Genomic DNA, 9,289 nt, shown 5'->3' with positions numbered 1-9,289 from the left:
TGAAGAAAAAAAGGGAAGGATCAGAAATAATATACATAGGTACTGTAAGGTAATTGCATGGTCCAAGATTTGAATTTAAGGATGCTTTTTTCCAAGTAGAAAATTTATTTAAAGATGGATAAATGATGGAGATATTTGGTTTCATACTTTTAGAAATTTAGTTTAGCTTGGAGAAATATGTTATTTTATACTACAATCATTTAAACCAAATACAATTTCATGCTACAAATATTAGTCTAGCCTGGAAAGACTGATTTAATACCACGCACACAATCTTAGCATAGCTAATAGACTATTTTGACTTTATACATGAAAACTGCTGAAACTTTCAAAGGCTTATGATTCTGTTCCACAAAAGCTGATTTATGTCACACAGACCTAATAGTTTCATGACAAATATTAGTTTAAGTTAAAGAGGCTAACACATAAAAACTGGCTTAACTCACAAAGATCTCTATTTCATAACCTAAGTATTTTCATTCCCAAAAACCCTCATATAGCAAAAGCTAATTTAGCAAGCAGAAACTTGTGACTAAAAACAGTTTAATTCTGGTTTAATTCAGGCACAGATTATTTTATATAATTTAACATTGGCTTAACTTGAAAAAGACTTACGGGTATGTTATAATTAGTTGTTTAATTCAGACAGATTTATGAGCTTTGCAAATTCTATATCAATCTATTTTGCAAAACTTTCATTAAACCACACACAATGCCTTTATCTACCTATTTTTTAAAAATATGTTGCTTTCATGTCACAACCAATAGCCTAGCTTTTAGCAATTTGCTCAGAACTGGTTTGAGAGATCTTGTGATTTTATAAACCAGACCCTGGTGTAAGTAGTCAAGATTTGGGATTCCATACCACACACCCTGGATTACCTACAAGTGCTGAGGCAGAGAGGCTACTGTGAGGAAGAGCAGATAATAGCAGCACCTTCATTATGAATACACATCATACAAAATTCAATGATAAATCTAAACAACTTTTGGTTTGACAACCTTGAGAAACAAAGCCAGGCTATAGTAGAAATAATTGGAATTAACACTGGAACAACACTGGAGTAAGATTGAAATGGCTGACAAAGATAATTATAATTAAGTAGCAGAGAGAAGAATATCTGGCTTAGAAACATCTTATGGGTATGCAGTTTATTAACACGAATACATGTGAGTGGAATTCTGAATTAATTTAGAACAGAATTATTGGCCAAGTGTGACTGGACACACAAGGAATTTGTTTTGGTGCATATGCTCTCAGTGTACATAAAAGAAAAGAAAAAGAAAGAAAAAAAATACCTTCATCAAAGGTACAACATTTACATTAACATTGTTAATTTTACAACATTAACAATTTGTATTAACAAATACAACATTAACATTGCCAATTTTCTAATCAGAACCCCATTTATTTACATAGGAATTAAGGAGGCATATGTGTTCACGGCTAGGGAAAAGGGTAACTTTTTAAATCTCTCTATCAAATAACATTTCTGTTACACTTCCCGAAAACGGCGAGTTTCTTTTAGGAGCAGGAAAAATTAACATTTTCCCGGGAAGTCATCAGGTAACCAAGGCCGCGTGGATGCCTCAATACGATCAATACAAAAGGGCCGGCGTGGCCAAGGAGCCCGGTCTGCCATTCACGTGACCTGGCCGAGAAGCGCTGAGGAAGGTGATGCGTAACAGGCAGAACTCCGAGAAGGAGGAGGGGCTATTCGGGAAAGACGTGCCAGAAACCGGGAGGGGGGGAGGAAGGGGGATGTCTGATAGTTTTAAAGCGTTTGCTTCGCCTCTTTGCCGGTTACTTGAGGGCATTATTTGAAAACGGTTGCTAGGAAACGAGTGCACGGGGAGGCCAACTGAGAAGGTCTTCGGTTACTGCGCCTAACGCAACTGGGCTTGTAAAATGTATGAAAAGCTGGTTTGGCAGAAATAATGGTTTAGCCATTATTTCACCTCATGAACTTTGAAGATACACACTTCCCCCTCCTTCCACGTTTAGGAAGGAAAAGAGGATTAAGAGCAAGGCTTCAAAAAATGAATCTCAGTGTTCCTATAGGTGGCAGGAGTAGCCACGTCAAATCGCCCAAGCACACTTGTTCTTTAGCCTTGGCAGGGTGTTCCCTGCTAGAAAAGGAGGGCGGAATCTGAAGCCAGACCGAAGAGGCTGCCTCAGTTTCAGCGATCTTTTTCCTTCCTCTCGAAAACAGGACGGGAGGCAACTCCCTTTCTGTTGAAGGCGTAAGAAGGACAGGCACTGCAGCACATTCCGTTCTCAACAGCTATGAATGGAGAAAAAACGGCGGGAGAAGGGCGGGGGGGAGAGAGCAGGCCAGCCCCAGGGAGGTAACGTCCAACTTCCTCCTGCCTTCACGCGCTTCGCCTTGACCAATGAGGTTCAAACAGATTGGGCAATCAGATTGATGGGTGGCTGTTGGAGCCAGTAACTGAAAGGGGAGAGCAGAGCCTGCAGAGTGGTTTCCCTACTTTGCCGCCCAATTGCTTCCTCGACAAGACCTTCCTGATCCAATGGCGAGCGGAGCGTGAACGAGGGGGTGGGAAGGATGAGGGGTTGGGTAAAACGGTAAGGAGGCGCGGCCCGACAAGAAGCACAGGCGGGTTTTGCTGCAGCGTTGGAAGGTGCCTTCTCGGAGTCTCCGGGGAAGAGACGGCGAGACTTTACCTGAGCAGCCGATGGGGATTTTCTGCTTTCGTGGCTTGAGTTTTCTGCCCTGCAATAGTTGTCTGGTCTGACCCTGCGCTCGTCTGCTTGTCAGGGAAGCAAGATCGTCACTAGGAGCTTGGGACAGGCGAAGAAGCCTTGCGACGGCGGCAGCGGCGGGCGACTGGTGCCCACTGCTCGCCGCGGGCCCCTCCCCTGCGATGGGGAATGGGTTGTCGGAGCAGACGCCGATCCTGTCGAGCCTGCCTTCCTTCCAGTGCTTCCACATCGTGATCTTGGGGCTGGACTGTGCCGGCAAGACCACCGTCCTCTATCGGTTGCAATTCAACGAATTCGTCAACACTGTGCCCACTAAAGGCTTCAATACGGAGAAAATCAAGGTGACGCTGGGAAACCACAAGACCGTCACTTTTCACTTCTGGGACGTCGGAGGCCAGGAGAAGCTGCGGCCGCTTTGGAAGTCCTACACCCGCTGCACGGACGGCATCATCTTCGTGGTGGATTCCGTGGATGTGGAAAGAATGGAAGAAGCAAAAACGGAACTTCACAAAATCACACGGATTTCCGAAAACCAGGGAGTGCCTGTGCTCATTGTGGCCAACAAGCAGGACTTGAGACATTCACTGTCGCTTTCGGAGGTGGAAAAGATGTTGGCAACCAGCGAGTTGACCTCTTCGACTCCCTGGCATCTGCAGCCCACTTGTGCTATAATCGGAGATGGGCTTAAAGAAGGGCTGGAGAAACTGCATGACATGATAATTAAACGAAGGAAAATGCTGAGGCAACAGAAGAAGAAAAGATGAGCTGCTGTGACTGTAGGGGTGAATTTCTTCTTGGTATTTGACAAAAAAAAAAAAAAAAAAAGTCGGCAGCACCAGACTTGCTCATTTGGATCTTGTACAGATTGATTAAACATGCAGCCTGGTGGGAAGTTTTGCAGGCAGATGATTTTATCATTTCCCTATATGTATTTGGGCACTACTACTTAAAAAAAAAAAGCAGCTCCCTTGTTACATAGTACAAAGAGTTCAGGAAACAGATGGGTGGGTAAATGTAATCTGGATATCTAAATAACCAAATAAAACAATAAAGAGTGGTTTGCTTGATGGTATAGTCATGTCTGAGAGTGCCTTTGCAAGAAAATTGCATTCAAGGCATTTTTCACCTACTGCTTGTGTGAGTAGGGTGTTTAGATGAATATACAGCTTTAAAACAATATCTATTAACATGCCTGGATCTAGACAACCAGTATTTAAGAGGCTGTGAATGTGAAAGATTTGTTGAATGGTATATGCTTTTAACTAGTTTCTCTTAAAATACTACTTGGAACTCAAATGATGTGAACTACCACTATTGTGGTAGTCATGTTATTTGCAGCTTGATAGAAAAAATATTGACTATGTAAGAGTATGGATGAGTTTCCTGATAATATAGCATGTCTTGGTGTGTAGGAGTTATTTAGAAATAGCTGTGCATCTTTAAAGCAGTGCTAATCAGATTTGGACCATGCTTATTTGTTCCAAGAAGACATGTTTTAGACAAAAAACCCAAACAATTAGACAAATGTAAACTATTACCATAAGGAGTTTCAGGATTCTTATAGTGCAATATTACCTTTAGATTAAATTGATGGCAATAAAATTTGATAGTGGTTCAGTATAAGTCAAACTAACATCAGCAAAGCTACATGTCCTTTGTGCCCAATATTGTTGAAATGTACTGCCAGGTTTTTGTAAAAAAAAAAAATGTTTTGTAGTACTAAGAATGTACTTAATCTTTATACACTTGAAAACTTTGACACTGTGGAAAACAAGAGTTTAAAGATGACATGTCTGTTCTAATTATGCTTTAAGCTTTTCTTGTTTACGGTCATGCAAACAGTGTTTGAGTTGGGATGGCATGTAATATTGAAACATGTTTCTTATTGGTACAATTTTTTTCCAAAAAAAATCAGTTGGTATGGGTAGCAGGTCAAAGGGCTAAAGTGAAGCCTGTATTACTCTACTGGTGCTGTGAGAAATTATAATTCCAATACTAAATGAACTTGAAAGGAACATAGATTTGCCCTTCCTTCAGCACAACCAACGAAGTTAGTATGATTTTATTGATCAGATATAGGGAGGGTTAACTATTGTTCTGACTGTTAAGAAATAAAAACTTCTGCAAAATCAAATTTTATAGCCAGAAACTGGTTAGAAGGTAACCAAAAATGCACTTTAGTGTTTTCCAATACTGAAAGTGTAAGCTTTTTTTAAAAAAAGAAAAGAAATCCTGATCCTTTTTGAAAGAATTGAAGTAGCTTCTAATGGAGCTTTTGTATGGTGGTTATATGTATCTGCACTAGTGACATTAAAAGTCACTTAATGTCTATATTTATAGAAATGTAGATAACTTCTTAAACCTCAATAAACTCAATTCCAAGTAATCATTGAAACACAAGTTGAACACATTTTATTATGTTGATTTTGCTTTTTATTAAGACTCTGCATGAAACTGAACTCTATTCATGTGACATTTGTAAAATGTGACAATGTTTTTAAAATCACTGGTATCTCATTAAAATTTTAATGGCAATTTGCATTATGTTTTGTCTGTTTATAACAATGAAATATAATTGTTGATACAATTTCTTGTCTCAATTTTGTGATTTTAGGGTCTGACAAGCTTTAGTACACAATAGATGTTCTCACTAAGTTGTAGAATAATTTAGCTGTTACAAGGTGTGGCACATTTCTCTAATCTTATTTTAGTATGCAAATGTTCTTCATTTCTTCCCTTGAAGTCTATGATCACTCATTCAACTGAATACAAAATGTAAGGGGTTAGTCCTTGTGTCTCTAAAAATGACCCATATACACAACTTGACAATGTATTTCTGGTAATACCTGAAAGTATTACCAATTATGATGTTTATGAACAATGGTGGTCTATTTCTGTTCTGAGAGCATCCTATTAATTAAACTATATTTTATGTCATAAAAGCATTGTCCTAGTACTTTCACTAGGGAATAAAATAAAAAATTACATCACAGATTATAGCTATGTTTTGCACTGGTTAATGTTTTAGAAACTGCTGCAGGGTGGGGGGGTGGCGACTGGTTCTAGGCCATTAAACATTTAAACAATGATATTTTCTCATTCTAATCTGATAAAGTAGTGCCAAGGAGTTCAACCAGACATATAATCTACACAAAGTGTTGATGGAAGGGAGTGACTAGCTATTATTTATTTCCTTACTAGTTTTCTTTTGAAGAGAGGTGAATATTGCAAATTTTGCAAATAAATATCATACTTTGAATAATGTATAAAAATGGGGAGAAATTGAATATCTTTTTTTTTATTATGGGACAATTCTTGATATCCATGCTTAAGTTTTGTTGAACCACAGGCATGCTGAAGTTTTCTTTTTTGGAGGAAAGTGAAACTGGTGGGAGATTTTTTAAGACTTGTGCAACAAGCTGCTGATCCTTTAGAAGCAATGATCCAAAGACCCCTACCAAAGGCTGGCTATGCTTGGCAGTATCATATAAATACTTCAAACAAAAACATTTTTCTTTAAAACTCTTATAAACAATTATTAGAAAGTAGCAATTATACACATTCAGAATCTAAATGAGTGCAAACATTGGCTGAAATTATTTCACCAGCCTACAAAGGATTTTTTGCAGGATTGTTTTTTCCTATTCAGGACTGTCAAGAAAAATCCTGCATGGCAGGTTATTTGAGAGGCTGTGAAAAGGCATTTTAGATATAAGGATTTCTAAATATATCCCACTGTTGCTGAGATCAGATGAGCATTGTTATCCAGTTCACAAAGCTCTGCTGGCCCAGCTTCAGGACTCTTTTTTTGAGAAAACATCTCACTGCAGAATGTAGCACAGCTGTGTTCATTCTGGGGTATGTGTAAACAGGATCACGGGTAGAAACCAGAAAACTACTGCAGGGCTTTTGTATTCCATTTTAAAGTAGGGGTCATTGGCCAAGTTACCTATAAAAATAGTATTTTTATTATCTTGGCTAATGCAAATGCAAATTGGCTTTGCATTTAAAAATTGAATAGACTATATGAATGTATTAATAAGTACTGTTACTTCATTGTTTATTAATTTGAGTCACATCCCCAACTTACTACTTTTCTATAATGTAGTAGTACCATATCTTCATTCATAATTCATTCCTGCAAAGGCAGGAAACTCAACTTTCTGAAAAATGTGTATTAACATGATAGGCCACCCCATCCCATTCCACCCTCCTTTAAAAAGGATGGGCCCTGAATTTTTTATCTAATACCTCTCCATGCTTTTATCAGTGGCAACAGCCTTCATGACTTGCTCAGTTCTGAAGTGCTTTTAGAATGGACAGAAGTATCTCACTAAGCAACATTTGATAAGTAGGTGTAAAAGAGGAATGTGGCTTCTTTTCAAATAGTACAATAAAACAAAGGGAAAAATATTACTTTTTATTGTAGACTGAGCTGTTCCTAAAAGTCTTGGAATACAAGCAACAAAAAGTTGGCAAACCTAACCTTTTGTTTTCATTCTGCTTGTTTCCCACTATACTGAAAATTCTGTTAAAAGTAGATTCGCTTTTGGCTACATCCCATTAATCATATAGATTAACATTGTTCTGTGCTATTATCACTTATCATAGCCTATTCTATACTATGTAACCTCAATCAAGGGGCTAAACCATATGAAATACTGGAGTCTTGTAATCGATACCTTCATCCTATAATTTGTGTTAATCATTCTTGCTTATAAAGGAATTACTTTTTTAGTATATGAATGACAAGATATTTAACTTTGTTCTGGGACTTCAAATATACATTTTCAATTAATCTTAAGCAAAGCAAGTGATGGTCTTTCCCTCTAACTTTCATGATTTGATATGGGTCAAGTACAAGATGAAATAAATTGAAGGTTTTATCTGACTTTTCTAACTATGAGTTGTATTTTATTGAGCTTGAATGCAGCCTACTAGACATATGCGTTACCAGTCAGATTGCTCAATGTGCCATCTTTTCTTTGACTAAGGTGACGGACAACTTAACATATTTAATGGGCATCAAGATAGGTATTACATTTATCAGACTAGTCTGCAAAAATCTATCACTAAATGGCTACAAAGAATTAGAATTTTTGTGTCTCTTTGTAGCCATATAACGGCTGTCCATATTTTTGCAGTCCAATTCTAATAGACAAAATAGGGAAGGGTATCTAGAGAAACCCTTTATTCCCCATGTAGCTGGCATTGGGGCAAGCTAAACTTGATGAATAAATGAGACTTGTTCTCAGTGCTCTTCAGAAAGTCTTTGGAGCAAAGATGGAAAAGGAATGTGTTCCATGTTTAAGACAGGGATGCTGAATTTTTTGCATTGATTTTTTAAGTAAAACATTCATTAATTTGCTTAAAACAAAATCTATTACTAAAACAATCCAGTCACTTCCTTCCATATATGCACTGCTATTCCTGCAAAGGAATCGTATAGATTTTTTCCCATAATTATTTAAGTAACTGCATACCACTCAAGATTCACAAGGAAGCTTTAAATGGAGGCCAATGCTATGGGATTTGACTGACCCTGTGAGTTGTCACTATATTTTCTCCTTTGGCTCAGAAAGGAGCCAAAGGTCAGAAAGGAGCCAAAGGTCTTGTCGCCTTCAACAAGACCTAAGCTTAACTCACAGAATCATCTATTGTAATGTCCTTCCTGTTAAAGACTACTTCAGCTTTAATTGCAATAATAGTAGAGCAACTAATAGATTTAAACTTAATGTCAACCGCTTTAATCTAGATTGCAGAAAATATGACTTCTGTAACAGAATCATCAGTGCTTGGACTCTGACTCTGTGGTCTCTTCCCATAATCTTAAAAGTTTTATCCAAAAACTTTCTACTATTGACCTCACCCCATTCCTAAGAGGTCCATAAGGGGCGTGCATAAGCGCACAAACGTGCCTACCGTTCCTGTCCTATTGTTTTTTTTTCTTTTCTTCTTCCTATATATATGCTTATACCTCCTTATATTTACTCATATATGTGTTTATTTACTATATAATCTTTTTGTATGATACCTACATATATTGTTGTGACAAAATAAAATAAATAAATAAAATAAATAAATAAATAAAAATAAATAAAGCCCAATAGCTTTAAAAGCAATAAAATTATTTATTTATCTGATAACTGGCTTCAAGCATCTTATTTTTGGAATTCTGTCAAAATATGATGATTTAATTTGACATCAATACTAAAATGTACACAAACCAAAAAGAACTTTTTTTACAATATACAATTCAAAATTTACTTTTTAAATAAAAAGTATTAGGCCATGAATCTTGAAAGTTATCCAAAGTTTTTGAAATTATATTTGATAGTATTTTAGGATATGAGAATTAGAGTACAGTACTTGCCTATCTGGATAAATAAGTGTAGCAATCTCAAATATGCTCAGATTCTTCCACAAGTATTAATAAAATAATCAACAACTGGTTCAGATTAATCCTTTCCTCTCCCAATCTTTCTGCAATAACATATTCCTGCTAGAACTGCTCATCGAACTGCTGATCTTTCTGCTGGACTGTTACCTGCATGCTTTCAACTG

At 37.2% G+C, this 9,289-nt stretch overlaps 1 protein-coding gene across 1 annotated transcript; it reads left to right on the top strand.

Annotated features, from left to right (window-relative positions):
• Positions 1 to 2,596: 2,596 nt before the first annotated feature.
• Positions 2,597 to 5,312, top strand: ARL4A (ADP ribosylation factor like GTPase 4A). The gene has a single exon (XM_058183273.1). The coding sequence runs from the start codon at positions 2,887 to 2,889 to the stop codon at positions 3,487 to 3,489; it is 603 nt and encodes a 200-aa protein (XP_058039256.1). The 5' UTR covers positions 2,597 to 2,886; the 3' UTR covers positions 3,490 to 5,312.
• Positions 5,313 to 9,289: the final 3,977 nt, after the last annotated feature.

Source organism: Ahaetulla prasina, chromosome 4 (assembly GCF_028640845.1).
Source record: "Ahaetulla prasina isolate Xishuangbanna chromosome 4, ASM2864084v1, whole genome shotgun sequence".
Lineage (NCBI taxonomy): Eukaryota > Metazoa > Chordata > Lepidosauria > Squamata > Colubridae > Ahaetulla > Ahaetulla prasina.
This window is presented reverse-complemented; position numbering and strand designations above follow the sequence as displayed.